The 26,926-nt window shown below is 37.0% G+C and overlaps 1 protein-coding gene across 7 annotated transcripts in view; it reads right to left on the reverse strand.

The window, feature by feature from the left end:
- Positions 1–26,926, reverse strand: part of LOC136031439 (A disintegrin and metalloproteinase with thrombospondin motifs 9-like) — a 364,806-nt gene that overhangs the window by 239,131 nt on the left and 98,749 nt on the right. For all 7 annotated transcript variants that reach the window (XR_010618512.1, XM_065711064.1, XM_065711037.1 and 4 more), the window contains 2 exons: positions 10,472–10,641; positions 2,802–3,022 (listed from right to left, as the gene is read on the reverse strand). Coding sequence is in view for 6 of the 7 variants with exons in the window: in XM_065711064.1 (XP_065567136.1) it covers positions 2,802–3,022; positions 10,472–10,641 (391 nt within the window). In the remaining variant the exon portion in view is untranslated. The remainder of the gene's footprint in view (positions 1–2,801; positions 3,023–10,471; positions 10,642–26,926) is intronic.

Raw genomic sequence — 26,926 nt, forward strand, 5'->3', positions numbered from 1 at the left:
ACATAATTATTTGTTTTTTGAGGGGTATTTTGACTCATATACTTAGTTTGAAGTACATACCTACATGCATCTTTATTAGAGTTCATATTTTCCTGATGATTTTGGTCTAAACTCGCATATTTTAGGATGAAAAGAAGAGGAAATACCAAGGAAGAGCTCTAAACTGACAGGATTCTAGACTGACTATAAACGTTTACCGAAATATTGAGGTAGACATCGACCGTGTAATAAATAGATATGGCGGGAGTAGATATAGACTTATTCTTATAAAATTGTGAATTCTGAAATTTAATCGAAATATATCGAACTTTAAAAATTAGAAAGATACACTACGTTGTTATGAAAAATAAGATTTTTATTAGTAAATTTTTGAGATTTTAACAAAGTTGACATTGTTTATTAATACACTATTTTTAAAAAGAAACAGCGATTAGTTAATGGTTTGTTGCCAATACTTAAAACCCTCGTTTTAAATATCTTCCATGCATTTCTATCTTTTCGTTTTGTTTTCTTGTCACACCCCTAAAGAACCTAGCATTTAATGTTTAATATATCTGATACGAAAATACAAGTTGTATTTTTATCCTCATTTCCCACTCTCTATTACTATCATAGATAATAAACGCTGTCACTAAGTTAGGTGACATGCTAAATGGTTTGACCTATAAAAATTGTCAAAAAGAGTGCATGACCCCAAAAGATGGTTTAAGACCAATTGTTTTTTTTTTTTTTTTTTTTTTTTACAACAAAAGGCTTAACTCATTCGCTATAGTGGTCAGAAGTAAAAAGGAAAAAAATTGTGCAGAAAATATTAAATCATATTTTTTGTAGATGGTGAACGGCTTTTTATTTATTTTCTTTATGGCAGGGTGGTTTTTATATCTTACTATTTTTTGTATGAATAATTTTTTACCGTTTTAACGTCAACAGATTTATTAGAACTTTAACCCTTACCAGATTTTAGATTAAATTTACGACCATTTCCACAACCTACCACCAAAGTCCTCGGGGGAAGGGCTGCAAGCTATGAACTCTTCCCATTGTTTACATATAGTTATTGTGAAGTATGCAACAACTTTTTGAGGGTGATTTTTCTTTTTTTTTTGGGGGGGGGGGGGTGTAAGCGGGGAGATATTTCCAAGGAGGAATTTTGTGTGGGGGAAGTAAACTTACCATAGAGGGGGATCTGGATTTCCCGTCATTGCTTAAAAACCGATCAGAAACAAAAAGAAAACAAGTTTTTCAACTGAAAGTAAAGAGCAACATTAAAACTTAAAACGAAAAGAAATTATTATGTACATGATCGGTGTTGCCTCTTCCTCAATGCCTCGCTCTTTACGCTAAAGTTTTTCTTAGAACTTTTAAGAAACCTCATTATTCTAATTAAACGACCCTTGGGTTTTAGGTGTAATTCTTAAATAATTCGAGCAAAAGGTCAAAAAATAAAATTATTATGCTTTTTTAAGATTCTTTAAGTTTAGCATTACTCATCAAAAGATACGAGCCTGTGAAATTTGCCTGATTTTAAAAAAAGGAGGAATACACCCGCTAAAAGTCAAGGGATCTTAATGAAAATTAAAAATATCAGATTCAGTGAATCAGAAAACGCTAATGTAGAAGTTTGAAGCACCTATATACAAAAATGAGGAATTTTACTCCTTTTTTTTTGTCAAAAGAATGATTTTGGATGCGGTTTTTAATGTTGTTTTTTTGTTTTCCTTTCTCAGGGGTGAACTTATAGAAATAATAGTCCTAGACCCTCCATATCCACAGGGAACCCTCACATAGAACGTGACACCCCATAGTCCGTATGGAGAGTTCTATGACTTATGAAATTTGCTCGTTGTTTACGTATAGTGTTTGTTATTGGGAAGTCTGGAGACACTTTTTGGAGAGGGGGAGGGGAATTTAGTGCTTGGGTTAGGCTTTTATAGGCAGAATTTTCAATGGGGAGTAAAATTTTCTGGAGTGTACTTTCTAGGGGAAATTTTACACGGGGGGGGATCTTTGTTTATTTGTTTTTTTTATTTGTCCTACTTTCTCTTTGCCAAAGTGAGACAATTTCTACGGAGGAGTTTCTCTTGAGCGGAGGGATGATTATTCATGGAGGGTGAGTCAGATTTAATGTCATTATTTGAAAAACGATCAGAAACTAAACACAATTTTTTTTTTTTTAACTGAAAGTAAGGAGCAACATTAAAGCTCAAAACGAACAGAAATTATTGCATATATGAAGGGGTTACCTCCCTCCGCAATACCTTACTATTTACGCTAAAGTTTGTCCCAATTTATTAAAACGACTCCTGAAACACAGAGGCCGTTTAATTAGAATTAGAAGCTATTTTTAAAAGTGCTAAAAGCTTTAGCGTAAAGAGCAAGCTATTGAAGAAGTAGGCAGCCCTTTCATATATGAAATAATTTCTGTTTGTTTTGATTTTTAAAGTTAATGCTTACTTTCAATTAAAACAAGCTTGTTTTTTTTTTTACTTAGTAAGTGTAAAAACAAGAAAGTAATACAGCATTATGAGTTTGGACCTCTAAGAACAAAGCGAATCACTAATATGATGTTCATACCGAATGTAATAACTACGTTAGTCCGTACAGCAATAAAAACCTGCGAAACTGGATCATAGATAGTTAACTGTAATAAGACCCCCTCCGTTCCCAACAAATCAAAGTTTCATAACTAGTCGATAGAATTTACGTATTTATTTTATATATCCAATCTATCGCTTACTATTGCTGATGTCCTGCAAAAACTAAAAAAGATGTATCCATCAATTTTCGAAGCACAAACTTACCTTGTAAGTAAAAGGGCTGTGTCAAAGTGTTGAGGAGCTGAAGGATCGGGAGGGTTTTCATGTCTTTGCCAATAGCAGAAGTCCCTTAGCATCTCTGAGGCACTCTTTCCTCGTCCATCACCCATATCTTTACCAAATTTTTGATCTTTCACTACTTTTATGCCAGTCACAGCAATTGTTATTGGATATCCTATGCTTGGATCTTTGTATATCATTTGAACCTGGAATATATCAATAAAACACCTGAGTAAATTTGGCAACTGAAAATCTGTTAACCGACGAGGGATGAAATTTCAATGGCAAAGCACTGACTTCTATCTTGTCACGTATGCAGTGAAAAGAAGAGGGGTGGGTTTGCACCAATATTTTCCACCGCCAAAATCATAAGCTTTTCTAAATTTTCTATTTTTAGAGACTTGTTTCAGATGAAACTCCTCCTTAAAATAGAATCAAACGTACTTGACTGCTCATATGATTTAATGTATATAGTCAAATTATCTCGTAACAAGCCAAATAGTTAGTTAATTGGTTTTCAGCTAAATTTGCTGGTATCACCAGTAAAGAGTCCGTTTTGCTCGTACTGTCAGTCCTCAACTTAGTCTGTCCATTTACGGTTGGTTAGCAGAAAGTTTTAAAGGACACTCGACAACGTAAATCTCATTTTGCGAATCTCAGCGTCGGCTGACCGTCTCAACGACAAAGGACTCATTAGTATTTTTTCCAGCACCAAAGGGAATTATTTCTGAATTTTTTTTTTTTTTTTTTTTAATGATAGGGAATCTTAATTGTGTCAACAATTCAAAAAGCTAGAGGGAGGCTAGTTTAAAACAAAGCAGACTTATAATCTATATTTAGACTAATGAACTTCGCCGTACATCCTCAATAGAACAATGCCAAATTCTAACTTCAAAGGCCATCAGTAGGGGTGATTTCACTGGAATAACCTGATAAAGTTCCTATTAAAAATAGAAAGTATACCCAGAAATTATAATCTAACTTATTAGCATATTATTTTGGCATACAAGGTAAAAAATTAAAGACAATATTTTTATGGTTTGTTCCCACTTCTAGAATTGAGTTTTAGGTTTGAACCAAAACAGTTCCACTCTAAGTAACAGATTCTTGATGCTCAGAAACAATACCAATAAGCCACATGAACGCAGTGCATTTGTGCCATCTCTTATAAAATGCACAGATTATTTTGCTTCCTCCTACATTTTCATTATTATTCACCAGTTTTGGAGTTTCGAAATGTATATATCCCCCTCCTTCTACAAAAAAATCTCGTGTATGCACCGTAAGCAATCACCAAAACTTTGCTTTGATAGGATTAATGAAGCAAAGTTTCGGCAGGATGGAGTCGAAAGATACCGTAAATAACAACAACATTACCTTCCTCTCTTTAGTACGTAGTCAACTCCTTTAGCAAGTTAATGTCACAATAATTATTTTGTAACTACACATTTTACTACTTTTTTATACATACACATTTTATTAAAGCTATAAATTATAGAATGGCTCGTCAAAGTGATATTTATCTGCTTATATTAAAAATCATGCTGGGAAATTAAATCAAATTGCAGTTGGTAACCTTCTCCTACAGAAGAAATTAACATAAAGTTATGCAAGGGCTACTATTTTTTGTGACACATAAACGTTTTTAAATTGCAAATTTGGGTATTTATATGCTAACTTATGATTGGTCTTAAATTATGTTATAGTAGAGCTTCCGCAACGTGAGGTATACACACTACAAGTAGATAATTCAAGTAATTTGGGGCTTTAGTAGCCCTGATAACTTGTAGAGAAAAAAAAAATCAGAAGAGAATAGTGATATAATTTTGTGCCCTTAAGCTTAACGCTATAGCAGTAAAAAGTTTTCATATGCACAAGATCTATATTTTCTGAAGATGATAATCTTTCCATTTAGGCCAGTGGCATAATTAATCATGCCAAAATAATATAACTACGTACTGGGACGCATCCAGGATTTTTTGGGGGGATGGGAAGGTAAAAAAAAAATTTGGGAGGAGGGGAAGGATCTACTTAAACAACTTTAAACGCATCAAAATTGGTTTATATTCACTTTTTCTTACGTCTTTACGGCGCAGAAAATAACTTCAGGGGCGGGGTTAAACCCCAGACCTTCCTGGATACGGTCTCAACTAAGTATGCCCTAAATTTGAAAGTCATAGCTGCTTTTGGGAAACTACTACCACTCCTGTTTATTGACTGTTTCACTGTTACACCCTCTGTGAAGTTACAATGTCTTTTAAGTCGTTTCTTAGTCCTTTTTGTTTCACTTCAAGTTGATCGCCAGGAAGCATTCGAAAAGACAAGTAAATATAATATAAATATTAAGTTTCCACAATCTTACACTTTCTTTATTCTTCAATAAATAAAAAAAACTAATTTTTTTAGCTGAAAGTAAGGAGCGACATTAAAACTTCAAACGAACAGAAATTACTCCGTAAATGAAATGGGTTGTCCCCTCCGCAATCCCTCGCTCTTTACGCTAAAGCTTTTAATTGTTTTAAAAAGTAGAATTGTGGCAAAGAGTCAAACTTCAGCGTAAAGAGCGAGGGATTGCGGAGGGGACAACCCATTTCATATACGGAGTAATTTCTGTTCGTTTGAAGTTTTAACGTCGCTCCTTACTTTCAGCTAAAAAAATTAGTTTTTTTTATTTAATTTCTGAACGTTTTTAAATTAATACATGTTTGGTTTTGGCTCTCCGCACATAAATTATTAAAATGAAACTTGTATATTAATTCTTTTTTTGGCTAAATGGCTTTCTCTTAGTTTTGATCAGACGATTTTGAGAAACAAGGGGTGGAGAAGGAGGCCTAGTTGCCCTCCAATTTTTCGGTCACTTAAAATGGCAACTAGAACTTTTAATTTTTAATGAACGTTTTTATTAGTAAGAAATACACGTAGCTTAAGAATTAACTTACATAACAAACTTTCATAACCTTATATTTTTATTATGTATACGAGGGGGTTTTTACCCTCGTTAATACCTCGCTCTTTACACTAAATCGTAAGTTTTGTCCCAATTCTTTAAGAATGACCCCTGAATCAGAAAGGCCGTAGAATAAATAGTTGAAATTACTAAAAATACTTTAGCATAAAGAGCAAGGTATTTATCTCCTCCTAAATACCTCGCTCTTTATACTAAAGTATTTTTAGAACCCCTCATATGCGTAATTATCTCTGTTCGTTTTAGGTTTCAATGCTACTTCTTCCTTTCATTTGAAAAAAACGTTTTCATGTTTATTTTTCATTGTTTTCTTATAGTAGTGCTAGAGAACCCTGCGCCCTTTTCATTGAATTTTTCTTCCCTCATGACAGATTCCTCCAAGGAAAGATCCTCCAACATAGCCCCCTCTCCTCAGCCCCACCCCCAAACAAAATAAAATCCCCCTGAAAACGTCTGTACACTTCCCAATAACCATTACTATATGTAAACACTGGTCAAAGTTTGTAACTTGCAGCCCCTCCCCCAGGGATTGTGGGGGAGTAAGTCATCCCCAAAGACATAGTTATTATGGTTTTCGACTATGCTGAACAAAATGGCTATCTCAAAATTTTGATCCGTTGACTTTGGGAAAAAATGAGCGTGGGAGGGGGCCTAGATGCCCTCCAATTTTTTTGGTCACTTAAAAAGGGCACTAGAACTTTTCATTTCCGTTAGAATGAGCCCTCTTGCGACATTCTAGGACCACTTGGTCGATACGATGACCCCTGGGGAAAAGAAAAAAAAAAAAAAAAAAAAAAAACAAACAAATAAACACGCACCCGTGATTTGTCTTCTGGCAAAAAATACAAAATTCCACATTTTTGTAGATAGGAGCTTGAAACTTCTATAGTAGGGTTCTCTGATACGTTGAATCTGATGGTGTCATTTTCGTTAAGATCCTACGACTTTTAGGGGGTGTTTCTCCCTATTTTCTTAAATAAGGCAAATTTTCTCAGGCTCGTAACTTTTGATGGGTAAGATTAAACTTGATTAAACTTATATATTTAAAATCAGCATTAAAATGCGATTCTTTTGATGTAGCTATTGATATCAAAATTCAATTTTTTAGAGTTTTGGTTACTATTGAGCCGGGTCGCTCCTTACTACAGTTCGTTACCACGAACTGTTTGATACAAGCCTGTCGTAGGCTCCAATACTAGTATGAATCAAAAATACATTATTACCCAGCAGCTAAAACGAATAAATTCTGACGAGAGGACTGATTCGAAAACCTATCAAAAACAGACGATTTATAGAAAAATCACATCAACCTCGAGGTTGTGTGTAGAGAAATCGGTTTGAAGTTCCCTACTCTGGCTAAGAGCCTGACACCTGTGTGTATAGTTTCGAACATATACTCACTATACTCGTGAGTATAAATCTAGCTCTAATTATGCTCAAAGAGCGTTGTTCTGCCTTTTGCAGCCATGGAAAGTTGTTTAAATCTGCGTTTTGGGACATCAGATTTTATCCAATCAATAGGGGGGGGGGGGCAGGATGGAACTCTTGTTATAAGGAACATTTACCAGGAATGGTTACATCTTAATCGAGCTCGATAGAAAGTGGGTGTTAATTCTCTAGTACTTTATTTTCAAAATCAGGAGAGAAGACGGCAAGAAAAGGGGGCTCATAATTCTTGTCAAAAGTATAAATCTCTAGACGGGAGCGTCGAAGCCCTGCTAGATAGTTCGGAACGAAGTGAAAAATTTACAAACGTGCCTCTGACTAAATGTGTATTCCTACAAATTGCATCAGTCTATTACCGTCACTGTTCTTTAAATAAATGCAGGGAATAAATGTTCTTTCTCTACACACAATTTATCCTTCTAGGATACCATTCATTCCTATTTTTACTAATCTGGGCATTGAAATCTCTTAATTCAAATACCATAATTATACATTATACATTTAGAGCCGTCCTGGCCGAGTGGGTTGGTGCGCTGGATTCGGGATCCCTTGTCTGAGAATGAGCCGTCCTGGCCGAGTGGGTTGGTGCGCTGGATTCGGGATCCCTTGTCTGAGAAGACGCGGGTTGGAATCCCAATGTACCCATTTCTTCAGTTTGGGACGGGGGTCAGTGGCGTGACTCTGAAAGCTTAGCCAGAGTCGACCCAGCTCTAAATGGGTACCTGGAGAAATCTGGGGAAGGTAAACAGGAAGGGTGTGCGAAAGCACAGGATGGCTGGCCCCCAACAGCCCATTGCACTTCCTGGCTGAAGGGCCAAGAAACAGAGATCAGCACCGACAGTACGAACTGTAAAGTCCAATGCCGTATCCTTTACCATAATTATACATAAGATCATTTCTATTTGTTGCTGTAGCTGAAAGTTAAAGTGACCTGAGTTACTAAAATTTCTATCAGTCCGACTCAAAAGAGCATATACTGCTATAAATGGTAGGCCTAAACCTTTGTAGAGTGAATGCCTCACTATCATTTTGGCCCCTTCTAAAACACTCTGCAACGTTAGTTGTTATTTATCGTTACAACGTTCCAAGTTACAATGCCTACATTATTCAAACCATTTAGATTATTTTGGCATCAGAAAAAGCAATGGGGCCCAGTCAGTGCAAGACAGGAGCAAATACATCTCATCAATTCTACATAAAGTGGTTAAATCGGCTTAGAGCCAATTTAAGGCAACAAGAAGTTTTTGGGACCTCCAGTTGAATAGAGGCTTTGTGCAATCCTTGGTCAGAACATGATTTCCCACACTTTGCGTTGCTTTTCTATCAGTAAAAGTCGAGATCTCGAACAAGCAATTTCAAGCCTATTACCTCCAACTCCTTGTTTACAAATATTATGGTACAATATGAAGGTAGCCAATATCAGCCCCAAAAAGCCCACAAACACAGATAAATCGTTGAAGAACTACATATTAGTCAGAAAGCATTGCAAAGGCTTTGTCGTCTACTAGACTAAAATTTCCTCGAGGGTTACTCCTTAAGGTGTCAAACATACCGTTTGCAGTCACACTTCTGGTGAGGCAAACTTGTGAAAATGAAACTTGAAGCCGCCCCTCTACCTGCAATCTCGTGCTCATTGCTCTAAAGTTTACTTTCTGTCACAATGTTTCAAAATGAATTGATTCTTTAGGTGAATGTGCTTTACAAAATAAAAGCTTCAGCCTAGCTTTTTTGAAAGGGTATAGGTCAATAAAACAGTACCACTTACTAAATACCTATATTCGTTAAATTATATAAAGCTTCTAGCAAAGGAAAAGTTGCATTCTATCAAAGAGAATAGAGGATTGAGGTTTGAAAAGTAGGTCACTAAAGTTTAGGATAAGTTTTAGGATAACTTCACTTTAAGTTATAACATCACTTTTTAAGTTAACTCGTGGTTTTAATTTTTTTTATAGCAATTGAATCGTACTATGCATAATAATTTTCCTGAGTATGAAGTCCAGCTCTACATGTGAACATTCCATGGGAAGCTGATGGATCCTTATAAGGTTTTTACGTTCCTTTAAGCCGATTTTTATCACAAATATTTTGGACTAATGACATTATTTCCTAAGTCGGGCTAGAATTATTGCAGCAGTGCGAAATTGAGTAAAAACTGAAGTTTACTTAGTTTACCTTCAGTGACAATTGTTTTAATGTCATTAGCCTTGAAGAATATTATAGGGACAGGGGCTGAAGTACAAAAAGTGTATTTTCGCCTTGCAGCTTCCAAATATGAAATTATTTCGGACATTGCTGCAACCTTGTCCTCCCCCTCTTCATCTAGTTACCTATAGATGTCGATTACTATATATCATGGAGATATGTGAATGGCGGTTAGATTGTTTCATCCCCAAATTGATTTAAAAGAAAAGAAGAATGGATTACCCCGTCGCACCCAGCTCAGTTATACGAGGTTTCTCGAATAGTATATGTAAATATCCTTCATTTTATATTGATTAAATAAATATATATACATGGACGGATCACACCGTCCGGCAGTCATTTGCTACGAGAAACCAATAAGTGTTATGCAAGAGTAATATATAGTTTTAAATTGATTGGCCTAGAATTTTTTTTTGTTGAAAGAAAAAAAAAACAACAAAATATATTGTAAACATTTTTGTTAATTACGTTATATAATCCAAAATTGCCTAGACTATAAGGAATGAATATCGTCACATACTAATCAGCCAATTTACTTTCATTGCGTAGTTTAAGTAAACTTGGTTATTATGTTTATATAGTCTTTTTGTGTGGATTTTGTTAGAAACGAAACTACACTGCTTGAAATAAACTTATTTCGGTAAGGCGCAAATGACGCAATGGCGTTATAAAGCTTAAGGCCTACTACAAGGTTTGTTCTACTTCTGTTTTTTGGTAATATCTATTTGTTTTAGGTTTGAATTGACTATTTATTATAATTCATGTTTGTTCGGGGTCTCATTTATTCATTGCTGTTTTATTTCAAGTTAGAATTATATTTGCTCTATTTCTGCTCGTCTTTGTTTTAATTTAGCTCTTTGTTTTTCTTTGAAAAAACTCTTATTGAATTTTTAAATTAATTATAATAAAAATCAAATTTTATATAGCTTCAGTTACTATTGGCAAGGGTCACCAGTTGCTAGAAAACATACTGATTAAATACAAAATAATAACACACAATAATAATAATGTCACAACAATAATGTCTAATAATTAAACTTACAATGGACATCAATGTTAGAATATAATCCGGAAGGTCAAGACCATGATACGAGTCCATCTTATGATCGGCAACAACCAGCAGCTCAACATAACGATTGGTAAGAACTGAGCCGCTAATTACCGTCGGATCATCAATTGAACGACGCTGTCGGTTGATTTTCATCCTCTGATCTATAGATAAAGTTATCTTTTAGCCCTGTTATTGAACAACACCTGTGTCAACAGTTATCAAAATCTTTCGCCTTTCTGCCAACCTCTCTCTCTCTTTCTTTCTCTTTCGCTCTCTTTCTCTTTCTTTCTCTCTCTCTCTCTTTCATCCCCCCTCTCTCTCTCTCTCCTCTCTCTCTCTCTCTCTCTCTCTCTCTCTCTCTCTCTCTCTCTCTCTCTCTCTCTCTCTCTCTCTCTCTCTCTCTCTCTCTCTCTCTCTCTCTCTCTCTCTCTCTCTCTCTCTCTCTCCTTTACCAGTCAATCAGCATGTTGGACAACACAGTGGTGCCGATTGACTAAAGAGTTAAATTAACATTTGACTAAAATATAGGGAGAGTGGGAGGGGGAAGGTATCTTTATTTTAGTGGGGGAAAATAACGCATCGATTTTGAGCAAATATACCCAAAGCAATGGGTAGCAGCGACTTCACTGTTTTGAAAAATTATTGACCAATCATTGATCAACCATACCAATTCGAATCCTAGAAATGAAAAAAGGGATATAAAGGTATAATTTTACCTTAAGAAAAATTCAAAATATGGTGGGAAAATTGCTCCCCCCCCCCGATTGGCACTACTGGGGAAACATGAATAAAAAATAAGGGCCGTAACCTATACTGTTTTGCGAGGATCGGGGAACGAAAGTTCAACCTCTCTCCCGCAAAATTCCGTGTCTCTTCATCTACCCCAACCCCCAAAAGAAAAGGACATTTTTCCTGAAAGTTTCAACCCGGCCATAAAACAAATAATTTATATTTGCCCGAAACCGTCCCGAAATTTATTTCTGACTTATACAAAAGCAACAAAAACTAGACCTACGATGCCGGGACAACGTGAAGTGTTGCGGCAACCTTTGTCCAGCTTCGCCGACTAAAGTGTTACTAGAGCAACACTTTGGTTTTGTTTCTTCGCTATCGATCAGTAATCACATGATCAAAGGCTGCTCCTCAGCGTTGAAAAAACAACAACAAAATAGTATCGAAAGAAAGGACTAAATTGACTTTGCATCCAGTTGAACTTTATCCTTTTCAATCATAGACATCACGACGGACGAAAACTCGGAACAATATCTTCTATAATTTAGTTAGTATTATAAAGCTATCCCTAAATTTTCAGGATCAAAATACCATGGATGACATTCTATTAAATATTACGAAACTATCTAATTGTTTTACATTCTCGTCTGTGCTTGTTTCTTCACTATCGGTTAAATGATGAAGTTGTCAGCCTATCAATGTTTTTAAAACGGTATATTCAAACAAGAGCGCAATCAGTTATCACTTGACCAAAGGCTATTCCTCAGCGTTGAAAAAACAACAACTACAAAATAATATCGAAAGAAGGGACTAAATTAACTTTGCAGCCAGTTGAACTTTATCCTTTGCAATCGCAGACGTCACGACGGATGAAAACTTGGAACAATATCTTATATAATCTAGTTGGTATTATAAAGTTATCCGTAACTTTTCAGGATTAAAATACCATAGGTGAGAATAATTATTACGAAACTACCTCATTGTTTTACGTCATCGTTTGTAACCGTTGCGTAAACACTTAATTCTGTCATATTTAAAGAGATAGAACACAATGTGCACCAATTTGCACAACTTTCTAGCCCAAAGTGAACAGATTCTTACTTTCAAGTCCCTCTCCCGTGATAGACATCAAGTTCACTGGATACAAATAAATGGGTACATCAACTAGCAAAAGTTGCAAACCCCTCATCGCTGAAGGTGATTGTAGCCCAACAGCTGATTATTACTTACATGTCTTACCACTAGAACCAAATTGGTTTAACCATCAAATACACCAAAAACAAATAATAGGGACACCAACTAGCAAAAGTGACAAACCCCTCATCAAGTTCACCGGAAACAAATAAACGGGTACACCAACTTGCATAATTGCAAAGCCCTCATTACTGAAGTTGACTGTAGCCTAACAGCAGATTATTACTTACAAGTCCCCTACATGTCTTACCACTGGAACCAAATTGGTTTTACCACCAAATACACTGGAAACAAATAATAGATACACAAACTAGCAAAAGCTGCTAACCCCTCATTGCCGAATGTGATTATTACCTAACAGACGGCTGTTGCTTACAAGTCCTCTATATGTCTCACAATTTGTATCGGCCTAGATTTCGTTTCAGTGTGTACCTTACTACTGAAGCTGTCAACCCCTTGAAACTTTCAAACTGGTATAGTTCATGAAGAAATTTTTGTACCAAAAAATGCATGTCATATACTTTGATCAGCTCATCAAGAGCTATCGACTGTCGTCGAAAAAATTCTATCTTTCTTAGTTCAAAAGTTGATTTTTTTTTGCCGTAAGCCAACTTTCTAACGTCACCACTTAGAAAGGAGCAAAGGATAAGCTCCAATTTCTTTAGCAATGAAAGAACTATTAAAGTTTATTAGGCACATCTGATACCATTTCTCTACCTTAATCCCAAGGGAAAAAACAGGGCCAAAACCAAAGTGTTGCTCTCGCAACACAATGCATATTAACAAATTTTTACAAACAAAAACCTTAATATTCGCTAATTTGTTAGGACGGTTTGTCCAAAAGTTATTGTCACCCGATTCATCGTCGAAACTTCGGTTGCTAAAGAGTCCTTGGACTCCAGATATTGCATACACTATTCAAATATCTAGGAAAAGAAAGCTGGAGTTTCAGTTGGGTTGGTTGATTTGTTTTAGCTGTTTGTCCTATTTGCCATTTGACGATAAGGCTTTTTGTCCGTTCTGTCTTTTTTTTTCGTCCGAAACAGCTGTCAAAGGCAGCCACCGACACTTAGGTAAACTTGTCAGTAAGCCTAATAGGAACTGGAAGGATGCAGTTCCAGGAACAATAAATAGAATTTCGCTAAAAATTTACTTAACCACAAACAACTCAATTTTTGACCACATCAACCAGGTAGACACAGCAAGGGCAGTGCAGGCTCAGGAAAATCTTCAGAAACTGAGACCGATTGTAGAAACAGTAATATTTTGCGGAAGGCAACAGCTTGCCCTTCCATTTATGAACAATTCCGATCCTATTTCAGTCACGGATCCAGAGCCATCTCAAAATGACGGCAATTTCCAAGCTCTTTCGCGACTACAGACAAGGTATGGGGACGAATGTCTGGTGAAATATCTTCTTTCTGCACCAACAAATGCCACATATGTTTCACCAGTGGTTCAGAATGGACTGATGGCACTTTTTGAGAAATTCTTCAACACTCCAACGTCGATAAGTAAACTTAAGTCCTTGCTTTTTTGTGTTTGCTGACGAAACGACAGAGGTTTCCAATATGAAGCAGCTACGTGCTTGTGTCTGCTACACCTATGATGGAAATATTTATGAAGATCTTATTGGTTTTGCCCCAGCTATGGATCTATCTGGACAAGGTCTCACTTCGGCAAATCTGTATTTTTGGAAAGCCTTGGGTTTAACCTAAACAAAATGGTTAGCCAGGGGTATGAGGGCACGGCAGCAATGAGCATCCACCTAAGAGTATTCAGGTCGTTTTTGCACAAACATCATCCGAAGGCACTTTACGTCCAATGTAGCACAGACGGTCTCGACCTTCTTATTTTGTCTGTCTGCTCCATTCCAGCTTCAAAGCATTTCTTCCAAACCCTATCACAGTTTTGCAGTCTCTACGGTGCTTCACCACTCAGAATCCCAAATCCTGAAAGAAAAAACAACAAACCTTTGCCAGATTCACGAAAACAGAACCTGATCAAACTGAGCAAAAAAAGATGTATTGAGTGTAATGATTCACTTATGCGTTTTCTTGAGCTCTACCAGCCAATTCTGTGTTCTCTCGAAGTCTTGATGAGAATAGCAACGTAGAAACGTCTGCAAAAGTGTCCGACATACTGAACGTTATGAACCAGTTACAGTTTGTTATATAGCTTCATGTCGTAAATATGAAAAAAACTTCGTTTTCTTAAAGAGTTAAAGAGGCTGCGTCCCAAAGTCGAACCTTAAAACGTACAGGAATTAGGAGAGGCAGTTGGGGGGCTGCCCCCCCCCAACCCCCCCGCTTTTAAAGACTCTTTTGTACAGGTTTTTTGTTGTCCAACCCCCCGCTCTTGGCTTCGGAAAGGCCCTCTTTTAATTAAAAAAAAATTGAAATGAAATGAAATGAAAGAATTTTTAACTTCGAAAAATGTTAAACACAAGGGGACAGGAGAACCATTGCGCAGAAACTAGTAATTAGTAACAATGAAGTCCCCCCACAACAAAAAACCTATACAAAAGAGTCTTTAAAAGCGGGGGGTTGGGGGGCGGCACCCCCCCCAACTGCCTCTCCTAATTCCTGTACGTTTTAAGGTTCGACTTTGGGACGTAGCCTCTTTAACTCTTTAAGAAAACGAAGTTTTTTTCATATTATTTCTGTACGTTTTTCTACAATCCATGGTGGATGTAATTTAATAATTCCTGTACTCCTCGTACAGGAATTAGGACTGCCTCTCCTAATTCCTGTACGTTTTAAGGTTCGACTTTGGGACGCAGCCTCTTTAACTCTTTAAGGAAACGAATTTTTTTTCATATTTTGTGACAAAAAACCGCCCGATAAGGGACTTGAACCCTTGACCTTAGGATTAAAAGTCCCACGCTCTACCGACTGAGCTAACCGGGCATGTTTGAAGTCGAAATACCTGCATGTGTATAAATATAACTTTTAAATAACTTTTATAATTTCAAAAATTAACATGGGCTCTTATGGGGAAATGGGTTTTTCTACGCTAGAAAATCGGGGGGATAAGATTTTCCGACGAAACTTTCCAGGAAATTACTCGGAGAATTCCGCGTCGAATGAGTCTTCGTACACCCAGATCCGATGTCGGCTGTGACCTGTAGGCGTGGCAGAAAAAAAACAAAAGGAGAATATGAACATTAAGTGGCTATGCGTGGTTTCTGGAAAACAAGGAAGGAGCTGAAATTTCGCGGATAAACTCCTGGGCCCTAGGGGACCTTAACTTGGGAATTTCAGCCCGATCGGACAACGTTAAAGGGGGGGTGGGGTTGGGTGGTCGAAACTTTCGGCCAGATTTTCCCCATGAAGGAAAAGTCGGAGGGGGATGAAATTTGGCAGGTTTCTTAGTTGGAGCTCGGGCTACGAAATGCATCCCTCCCCATCCCTCTGCAACCACTGGAACCGAAGATCGCTTAACATTGTCGTGGTTCGCCTCTTTAAAGAGGCACGAGTGTGCCTCCTTGAAAAGAACTTTTCTGCCTGCCACTGCCTTTGCGCAAGACTTTTAGTCGGTTTAATTCGACATGGCTGTCCCTTGTAGATATGAAAACACTATTCTGTCTTAAACAATGACAATACGACAAGATTTTGCCGCTACTTTCGCTCCTTTTTTCGACAAATCTCAATCTTTTGCAATTAGTTCAGGGCTTGAGATGAATCACCCAGGAACATCAAGTGGAAGGAAATCTCATCTGGACAATCCTGATCTTCTCACTGACTATAAACTCTTCTGTTTATTCATTTTCAGAACTAATTCATATAGGTGCTGAAACAACGCTTTGAACTCCAACAAAATCTGTTGTCAACATCCTTTTCCCTTCGAATATAGTATATGTTTATCCCAAAACCATGAAGCTGGAGTCTTGGCTCGAATCATATGGCGGTATTCTTCCCGAGCCAGTGTGTTTGAACCAAAAGATTGAACAGCCAATGGGGCAGCAAACGGAAAAAAACTTCTTATCACAGAAAGGCCTTTTTGTGCTGTAACTTCTCTTCACGAATGCGACTCCACCTTTTTTCCAAATATTTCTCTCTTTTTGGTTCTCCTTGCAACGTTGCCTGTCAGTACTGTTACTTCGCGAAGAAGTTTCACGTCACTTAGAAGGTTAAAAACCTGGCTAAGAAACTCAATGGGACAAGAAAGACTGAGTGGTATAGTGCTGCTCGCCATCCATAGCGACATTGATGACTGCCACGGAAAGTTCCTTGACGTTTTTGAAGGGGAGTCAAATCATCGTTTAGATTTAATTTTTTAGGCACTTCGTTTGCTTGACAAGACCTCTTGGTTGGCTCTATAAATATATTACCCACTTAAATATTTGGTTTACTAATGCAATACTGTATAACAAGAACAAACAAAAAGAACACCCCTTAAAGTTGCAACAGCATGTCTAGTGGACGCGTCCTCGTTCGCAAGGGGGCCAGACTGACGGTCTCCACGGCTGACCATTAGCCTAAGTCCACGGGTACATTTTTTGTACCCCCCCCCCTTCCGATCCAAATCTTAAAAACTTTGATATGGTCCTGTTTAGTACACATTATTTTTTTTTATTTACGGATGCGAGATCAAAGAACCAGGCAAGCATACAGCAGTGACTTTCTGTAGGTGGAGAGGCCGCAACTTAAAAAAACACTAAATATTGGTAAATTATAAGGCCAATGTAAGAAAATTGTAACAGATTTAAGATTTCAGAGGTCATTTGCCTGAAAACTGCCTCCTCTGAGAGTGGCAGTGAAGCCACCCTGGCGGAGTGGGTTGGTGCGCTGGATTCGGGATCCCTTGTCTGAGAGGACGCGGGTTCGAATCCCAGTGTACCCAATTCTTCAGTTTGGGACGAGGGTCAGTGGCGTGACTCTGTAAGCTTAGCCAGAGTCGACCCAGCTCTAAATGGGTACCTGGAGAAATCTGGGGAAGGTAAACAGGAAGGGTGTGCGAAAGCACAGGATGGCTTGCCCCCAACCCCCCATGGCACTTCCTGGCTGAAGGGCCAAGAAACGGAGATCAGCACCACCGGTACGTACTGTAAAGTCTAATGCCGTATCCTTTACCTTTACCTTTTTTACCTCTGAGAGTGTGCCTGTAAGGGACACACCTCTCTTGGCCTAGGTTCTTAGACAGGAGCAGATTATAGGTGAGGAGGTATTCACCTAGGATTAGATGAATGGCGTTGAAAACTCAGTAAATTACGGAGGAAAATCATAAAATTCTTTGGTGTTTGAAGAGGTTGGATTTGACTGGGAGTGGGTTCTTTTTCCTAGGGACAGGGTTGCCAATCGCCGACGCCATAAAGGGTGCAAATCAGAGTCAAAAAAGAGTGCAAGCCTCCGATCAATAAACATATTACCTTTAAATTTTATAAACGAATTTAAAATAAAGTTAGGAGGACTCCCTAATTAAACAACCTCTATATAATGATTTAGATAACGATTATCATTCTTTTTTTTTCTTTGCTTTAAAGGTAAACCTCTGCTGGAAATTTGCTGGTGTTTATTTTGATTGCTTGAATCTTTAACTGAACCAAATGTTTTGAGAGGACTAAAAAAGATCCAAATAACTGGTCGTGAACTATAGCTGACTTCACTATAATCATGTCAAGTACCGTTTTTTGTTTTGCTCAATACTTTTTCTATCGTATCATATACTAAAAGAGTGCAAAAAAGGGTCCAAAGAGCAAAGAATGGGCAAAATGAGAGTGCAAATCCGATCCCTGGTACCGTATTTTATTTCGCTTAATGCTTTTACTATCATCATTTCATGAAAGAGTACAAGAAAGAGTGCAAAGAGCAAATAATAGGCAAAAGAAGTGCAAATCTCGTCCCTGGTGCGTAAGAGTGTAGTGAAAAAAAGAAGGCATTTCACAAGAAAAGTTAGTTTTGACACTTGGGGAATGGCAGCCTCGTTCTGCCTCCAACGGCACCTCAAGATCGGTTACTCCTCACTACAAATTTTTCCAGTCCTTAAAAACCATGCTTACACCAAAACTAAACAGAAAATTTATGACTCTTTGAATAAAAAGGTCAAAACTTGCAGTTCCCCGTGGCGCTCCTCAACTTGCCTTAATCACGCCTACAGCCTTTTACTAAAGTCATCAGAATAGAAAACATGCAGCTTATTATTCCAGAATGAATGGCTGAAAAGGGTATGGTAAGTAAGTAGACAAGAATAAAGACCATCACAAGAAAATGCCGAATAAATTAAGTGAATCAATTCACTGTGAGAATTAGTTTATAAGCTGAAGGGTATGTCAGTGTCATAGGGCATGTTTGTATGTCTTAATAAGATTGATATTCTGACGGGTTAATAGGAGCAATAAGAATAATTACGATTTCCAAGATGGCTTTTAACATAATTTTTTTCTAGACTTATGTCTCAGGAGCTGATTAAAAACTAATGCCAATCCTAAGGATTTTTCTCAAAATTCTGGGGTTTTCTTTTTGGTTTTTCTTTTTGGTCTTTCTTTGGGGTTTTCTTTGGAGTTTTCCTTTTGGGCAACATTGTTGTTTGTATTATAAACGCAGAAAATTTGCATAATGAGGTCTTTTTCAAAGATATTTCATTGTTAAAGTAAATCCGATTTCTAACAACGATATCTACTAGGCTTCAAACTTTTGGTTTTCTTTTTTAAGGTTTTGAACTGTTATAATCCCTATTATTATTATTTAAGAATTAACGACGCTTCTTGACTACTATGGTCCCTGCGTCGGCCCTGCAGTGCATTCCTGGAGCGTGAAGTTTTAATCCCTTGTTATAATTTAAAACATATACAAATGTTTTTGCGATTACCAGTTCTTTGCTTATTACGCAATTTAATGTCTTTTCAAGCTGTATCTTTTCAAAGATATTTGATTACTGAAGCAAGTCTGATTTAACAACGATATATATTAGGCTTCAAAGTTTTGATTTTCTTTTTTAAGGTTTTTGAACTGTTGTAATCCCTTGTTAAAATCTATACAAATAATTTTTGCAATTACCAGTTCTTTGCTTTTTACGCAATTTAATGTCTTTTCATACTGTCTCTTTTCATTTGATCATTAAAGCAAGTCCGATTCCAAACAACGATAAGGTTTTTGAATTTTTGTAATTCCTTGAAAAATAGAAAATCAACACTTGCAATAATTACAAATTTTCGCTATTTGGGTCTTCTTACTGAAATTACATAACTGCTGTTAAAACAACCCTTGTCAAGATATACAAATATTTTTGCAATTACCAGGTTTTTGCTCTTTAAGCAATTTAATATATTTTCATACTAAATTATTTTCAAAGATATTTGATCATTGAAGCTAGACCGATTTCTAACAACGATATGTGTTAAACTTGAACCTTTTGGTTTTCTTTTTTAAGTTTTTTGAATTGTACTAATCCTCTGTTAAAATAGAGAATCACCGTTTGTAATAATCGCAAATTTTGTTTTTTGGGCCTTCTTATTGACATTATATAACTGGTTGTGTTCAAACATGTGACCTTAATCACGTTGCGAGTTGACTTTATCTAACAAAAAAAAACTAATTTTAAAATTTTCAGGTATCTTTCTAGTTTGAATTACAACATTAGAATTATCGGTCAGGCACCGTAAATATTTTGCAGTTTACATAAAAACTTCAGTGAACCTGAACTGAACTTAAAAAAAATTTCAACTTTTTTCATGTCTTACAAAGAAATTGCTTATGCTTTATAAATAAGAAAATTGGTAATTATGTTTTTCTAACAACGATTTCTAGTAAGCTTTTAATGTTTTTTCCTTTTAATGTTTTTGATTTGCTGTAATCCTTTGTTAAAATATACACAAATATTTTAGCAATTACCAGTTTTTACTCTTTAAGCAATTTAATGTATTTTCATACTAGCCCGTTCAAGGATATTTGATTATCAAAGCAAGTCCGATTTCTACTATGGTTCAACCTTTTGATTTTCTTTTTTAAGGCTCTTTAATTGTATGTGCACATATTTTTGAAATTGTCAGTTTTTCACTCTTTAAGTTAATTTAATACAAACTTCTCCGCACATGCAAATCTTCAATTTTTACACACAAGTTTGACAAGTGTGAAGTCATTGCAATAAAGATGTGTATAAAAATTATGTCACCCACATAAACATTTTCTTACCAAAATTAAGGCTCTTAACAAATTTTTCAAGCTTCTAACTTATCTAGATCGTTTTCTTAGACCAGAATATCCCAGTCTGCCAATTTTCCCGAAAAAAAGCAGGGACCGTTTTCAAGAAAAAATACATACATAAATAAAACAAATATGCAAATATTGCTCGTTTATAATGATAATATAAATATACTAGCTGTTGGGGTGGTGCTTCGCGCCACCCCAACACCTAGTTGGTGGGGGCGCTTCGCGCCACCCCAACACCTAGTTGGTGGGGGCGCTTCGCGCCCCCCCCCCAAGCCCCCCCGCGCGCGTAAGTCGTTACGCGCCATATTAGTTACGCGCCATTGTAGTTGTGTCCCTATGTCCCACCTGTGAATATAGATAGATATATATATATATATATATATATACTAGCTGTTGGGGTGGCGCTTCGCGCCACCCCAACACCTAGTTGGTGGGGCGCTTCGTGCCCCCCCGCGCGCGTAAGTCGTTACGCGCCATATTAGTTACGCGCCATTGTAGTTGTGTCCCTGTGTCCCACCTGTGAATATAGATAGATTTATATATGTGTTTCAAACTACGTAAAAATTGCGAATATACAACATTTTTGGCTTTCCCACTACTGGAAGCTTTCCGTTTCCAATTGCCAGCAATTGATCTGAAAATGTTTGACCAGAATCATCGTTTTGCAATCGGACACGCATATTTGTAGTTAATTTTAATATTTTTACGTGTGCCCATAAATTAGAATTTTTCAGGCAAGCATTCATTTCGTCTGCAGGAGTTAAACTACGTAAAAATTGCGAATATACAACATTCTTGGCTTTCCCATTGTCTGTGCATATACAAAGCCGTATGCACTAATAATGACGTCATATGCAAACGCTCTTTTTACAAACAAACAAACATGCATACACACAACTCGTTTTTATATAGATAGATAGATAGATGGATACAATACAAATTAACTGCGTAAAACTTGCGAATATACAACATTCTTCGCTGTCCAATTGTCGCTGCATATAAATAGATTGTCAGGTTTACCGACCCTCGAACATGCAACGTACAATTGTCCATGGGAAAAACAATCAGTATTAAGATCTATACCACATTTTTCTAATGATTGACCTTGAGCTTTGTTAATGGTGATTGCAAATGCTAATCGAATTGGGAATTGCAATCTTTTAAATTGAAAAGGCAGATCCGTTGGAATCATGGGAATGCGAGGAATAAGAACAGCCTTACCCTCAAAAGGCCCTGTCAAGATTGTCGCCTCTATTAGGCTTTCCATTGTTTTTTTACGGCAAGTCGCGTGCCATTGCAAAGCTTTGGTGGGTTGATATTTCTTAAAAGTATTATTGGTACGCCTATTTTTAGTTGTAGCACGTGTGGTGGAAACCCTGAAAGATATATGGAATTTAAAAATTCAGATGGATAATTAACCGCTTCATTTGGTTCCAAAACTGTGTCGACTGACTTGCAAAGGACTGCCTGGTCTCGAATCTTGGTCAAAACAATATTGTTGATTTCGTGGACGTCTATATTTTTGGGTGCGAGAATCGCTCTTTCACTTAGCCATTTATTATTTTTATAATTTTTTAGAATATTCGGAAATACTTTTTCAATCAATTCATTTTTGGACGTCACTAAACTACAGAAATCAGCAGGTAGTTGTATACGTCCTGAAATTGAGTCTATCGTATCATAAATGTCTTTTTGTTCCGACGTTAACTTGTAAATGTTATTTTGTACATACGACAATAGATCACTCGTACTGTAACTTTGTTCACGATCCAATTCTACACATGTCGAAACAGCAGCGATACGGTTAGGTGAAGGCATTCCCAAATCCTGAAGAGGTTTGTTTGCCATACGTACGCACAAATCTTCTATAATAACTAAAAGCCATTTATTATTTTTATAATTTTTTAGAATATTCGGAAATACTTTTTCAATCAATTCATTTTTGGACGTCACTAAACTACAGAAATTAGCAGGTAGTTGTATACGTCCTGAAATTGAGTCTATCGTATCATAAATGTCTTTTTGTTCCGACGTTAACTTGTAAATATTATTTTGTACATACGACAATAGATCACTCGTACTGTAACTTTGTTCACGATCCAATTCGACACATGTCGAAACAGCAGCGATACGGTTAGGTGAAGGCATTCCCAAATCCTGAAGAGGTTTGTTTGCCATACGTACGCACAAATCTTCTATAATAACTAAAGTGTCGTTATAAATTTCTGATGTAAAATCAAAAGTCATTTCTGACGTCTCTAACTGTTTTCGATGGAGTATATCTTCGGACATTTTTTACTTATATTTTTCCCATAACTCTGTAGGAGCTGATGGAGAGCAAGTTTACGAATTTGACTTGGGGTTGACGTTTCGCACGCGTCATTGATACAGTTATCCCAGTGTTGGTCATTCTCCAATAAATTCAGAGCTTGGCATGTACTACGGTAAGTGTCATGTATAGTACCGTTTACAGTTCTCAAATACTCAAAGGATGTCGGACCGGGTACATTCACCAAAAGCAGGCGTAGAAAGAAGCATTCATGTTGATTGGGGTGAACGGTGTAGAGTCTTCCTATCGTGGTATCTTTGAAGATGGTAGGTTGGCCGTAAACCCACTGGTTATCTACTTCGATGGTGGTACCGTTGCCATTGTAGGTTTTTCAGTCATTTTACAATTAGAAATTTCTCTTTCAACGGTCTTCTTACAATTAAAAATTTGTCTTTGAACGATATTCTTAAATACCTGTGTCCTGGTCATCATTTATATTCCCTGTGTCCCGGTCGTTATTTGTGTCCCGGTGTCCCAGTCTCTGATTTCTCTGTAATTCTCTAAGTCTGTAATTTCTCTTTTTTCTTTTTTCAGATTTCTTTTTCTTCTTTATTTTTCAGCTTCACTATGAAATACATATCGCCGAACCTTTGTTTTTTTAACTAAAATCTGGTAGTCATTGATGACCTTATCCAAGTCAAAATCCCAAACCCAATCATCATCGCTATCATTTTCAGTTTTAATATGTTTTGACTCTCGCTGTCCAGGTGGATCTTCATCTAACTGCGCGGTTTTGCGTTCTTTAGCCTCAAGCCTGTTTCCTTGCTGTTCTTTTGATTCCTCGGCACGCTTTCTTTTCTGACTTTCTCTATCAGCAGCAAGTTTTTTGGCATAGACTCTTTGAGCATCTTCATCAGTCATTGTAAACTTAAACATTAATAGAATTCTACGCGAACATATGTCTTATATAACTTGAATGACGTCACCTTCAAAGCAAAAATGATGGCAACTAATTTCATGACGTCAGCCGAAACATGACGTCACCTGATCCACGATCCACAGATCCACAGACAACTTATTTTTATATATATATAGATATATATATGTTTTTAACTACGTAAAACTTGCGAATATACAACATTCTTTGCTGTCCCATTGTCTGTGCATATAAATAGATTGTCAGGTTTACCGACTCTTGAACATGCAACATATAATGGTCAATGGAAAAACAATCCGTATTCAGATCTATACCTCATGATTCTAATGATTGCCCTTGAGCGTTGTTGATGGTGATTGCTAATCGACCATTCCCTGAGTCGCCATCGTCATTTATATATCTATCCCCCTGTGCACCCCGGCGTCCCCTTTGTAGTTATGTCCCTGTGTCCCGGTCGTCATTTATATTCCCTGTGTCCCGGTCGTCATTTGTGTCCCGGTGTCCCAGTCTCTGATTTCTCTTTGAGTGTCCCGGGCGTCATTTATATTCCTTGTGTCCCGGTGTCCCGGTCGTCATTTATATCCCCCTGTGCCCCCCGGCGTCCCCGTTGTAGTTGTGTCATTTATATTCCCTGTGTCCCGGTCGTCATCCCGTTATACATTCGTTTTTGAATTGGTATATGATGAAATAAATTTTTAATTTTTTCCCTTTTTTTCCTTTTAGTTTTTTTTTATTGGTTTTAACCTTTTTTTAGGTTTTTTAGTTTTTTTCTTTTTTCTTTTTAGTTTTTTTGAAGTTTTTATCTTTTTAGTTTTTTTATTTTTGTTTATATTTTTTTAGTTTTCTTTTTCTCCTTTATTTTTCAGTTTTTTTTTCCTTTTTTTAGTTTTTTTTCTTTTTAGTTCTTTTAGTTTTTACCTTTTTTAGTTTTTTTTAGTTTTTTAGATGAAAATTTTTTTAGTTTTATTCCTTTTTTTCTTTTCAGTTTTTTATTGGTTTTTACCTTTTTTTAGCTTTTTTAGTTTTTTTTTTCGTTTTTTCTTTTTACTTTTTTTTTTAGTTTTTATCTTTTTTATTTTTTTTATTTTTATTCTTAATTTTTTTTATTAGTTTTTAGTTTTTTTTGTAGTTTTTGCCTTTTTTAGTTTTTTCAGTTTTTTTTTAGTTTTTAGATTTTTACCTTTTTTAGCCTAACCAGGATTTGAACCTGGGACCTTCATTCTCCGTTCTGACACCCTCTCTCACCGAGTGACTACTCCAGCATGTTCATTTTGGTGTTTTAAATGGTATATTATTAACCAAATAGAGAAAGTCAGAAAAGAAAGCGTGCCGAGGAACTATCAGCAGCAAGTTTTTTGGCATAGACTCTTTGAGCATCTTCATCAGTCATTGTAAACTTAAACATTAATAGATTTCTACGTGAACATATGTCTTATATAACTTGAATGACGTCAGCCGACACAAAAACATAACGTCACCTGACAACTAATTCCTTTGCTCCTCCTTTGCTTAGTTCCGTTGAATTTCAAGCTATACTGTGTGCATCTCATTTATTCGTGTATTGAAGTCTTGTGTTCTGGAGCAGGATGGAGTCTCTCTAGGAGTTCAATGACGTGGCACCAAGTGAACTTTCCTGCGATGGAAAGGGGGCTGATGTCTTGTCCCCTGGACCCCCCCCCACTGAAGTGTTTTCACTGGAATTCAAAGACATGGCTGGAGATATGATCTACGAAGGAGGGTACGAATTTGGATTGAAAAATTAACAATACGGACAAAATAAATCTTCGCCTAGTCAAATGAATAATTTTTCATTTAGCTGGTCTTTTTGTGTTTACAGATTTGGCAATACGCAATTAAAATACTTGGCTACCTGTCCCTAATTATAACACCAACAACAGCATTTTTTGCACTTGATTAGGACCAAGAGCTAAATTGCAGCTCTCCCTGGCGTAAGTAAGTGGCAGACAGTTGACTTTCACTGGTTGTGGTGATAGGTCATGGAAGGGATATTAATAAACGTGAAGGATGTAGTTGACAGTAATAGCAACAGAATTTGCCAATCGGTTTTAAGAATTTGAGTTCAGAATTTCATTTGGCCAATATGGCACTTTTTCACCCAAGAAGGAATTCCACTGAAGTTTATTTAAGACTAAGTTATACGGTGGTTTTCGGCGGGCATAAGCAATAGTGGTTTCATATGATAGCGCAGCCCAAATTTCTGTCCACTTCGTTGTCTCAAAAATTCATTTGTAACTCTATCACGGAGATTCATTCTAAGGTATACCTCAAGTATCCTCGGTAAAAAAAAATTAGTACTTAAGCTTGGATTTTTGTTCAGATATTGAACAGTCTCCTTTTCCGCAGCAGTATATGGAACAGAGCAAGGATGGAAGATACTACTGCTTTGCGGACGTGAATTTCGTTATTGCAACTCATGTTAATGTCTATGATAGACCTGAGGTATTTGAATTGTCCACCTAATCCCAGCTGATATTTCAGCTAAAGGGGAGACATTAATTCGTTATTGGTCATACCTTTCGTTTTCTTATAGCTGACTAGCTGTTGGGGGGGGCGCTTCGCACCCAACCAAGCCCTCCCGCGCGCGTAAGTCGCTACGCGCCATATTAGTTACGCACCATAGTAGTTGTGTCCCTGTGTCCCACCTGTTAATATAGATAGATATATACATGTTTTTAACTACGTAAAACTTGCGAATATACAACATTCTTCGCTGTCACATTGTCAGGTTTACCGACTCTTGAACATGCAACATATAATTGTCCATGGGAAAAAAATCCGTGTTCAGATCAATACCTAATTATTCTAATGATTGCCCTTGAGCTTTGTTGATGGTGATTGCTAATCGAACATTCCCTGTGTCCCCGTCATTTATATATCCCCATGAGCCCCCCGGCATCCCCGTTTTAGTTGTGTCCCTGTGTCCCGGTGTCCCAGTCTGTAATTTCTCTTCGAGTGTCCCGGTCGTCATTTATATTCTCTGTGTCCCGGTCGTCATTTGTGTCCCGGTGTCCCGGTCTGTAATTTCTCTTCGAACGTTCCCAGTGTCCCGGTCGCCATTTATATATCCTCCTGTGCCCCCCGGCGTCACCGTTGTAGTTGTGTCCCTGTGTCCCAGTCGTTATTTGTGTCCCGGTGACCCAGTC

Source organism: Artemia franciscana, chromosome 1 (assembly GCF_032884065.1).
Source record: "Artemia franciscana chromosome 1, ASM3288406v1, whole genome shotgun sequence".
Classification (NCBI taxonomy): Eukaryota; Metazoa; Arthropoda; class Branchiopoda; order Anostraca; family Artemiidae; genus Artemia; species Artemia franciscana.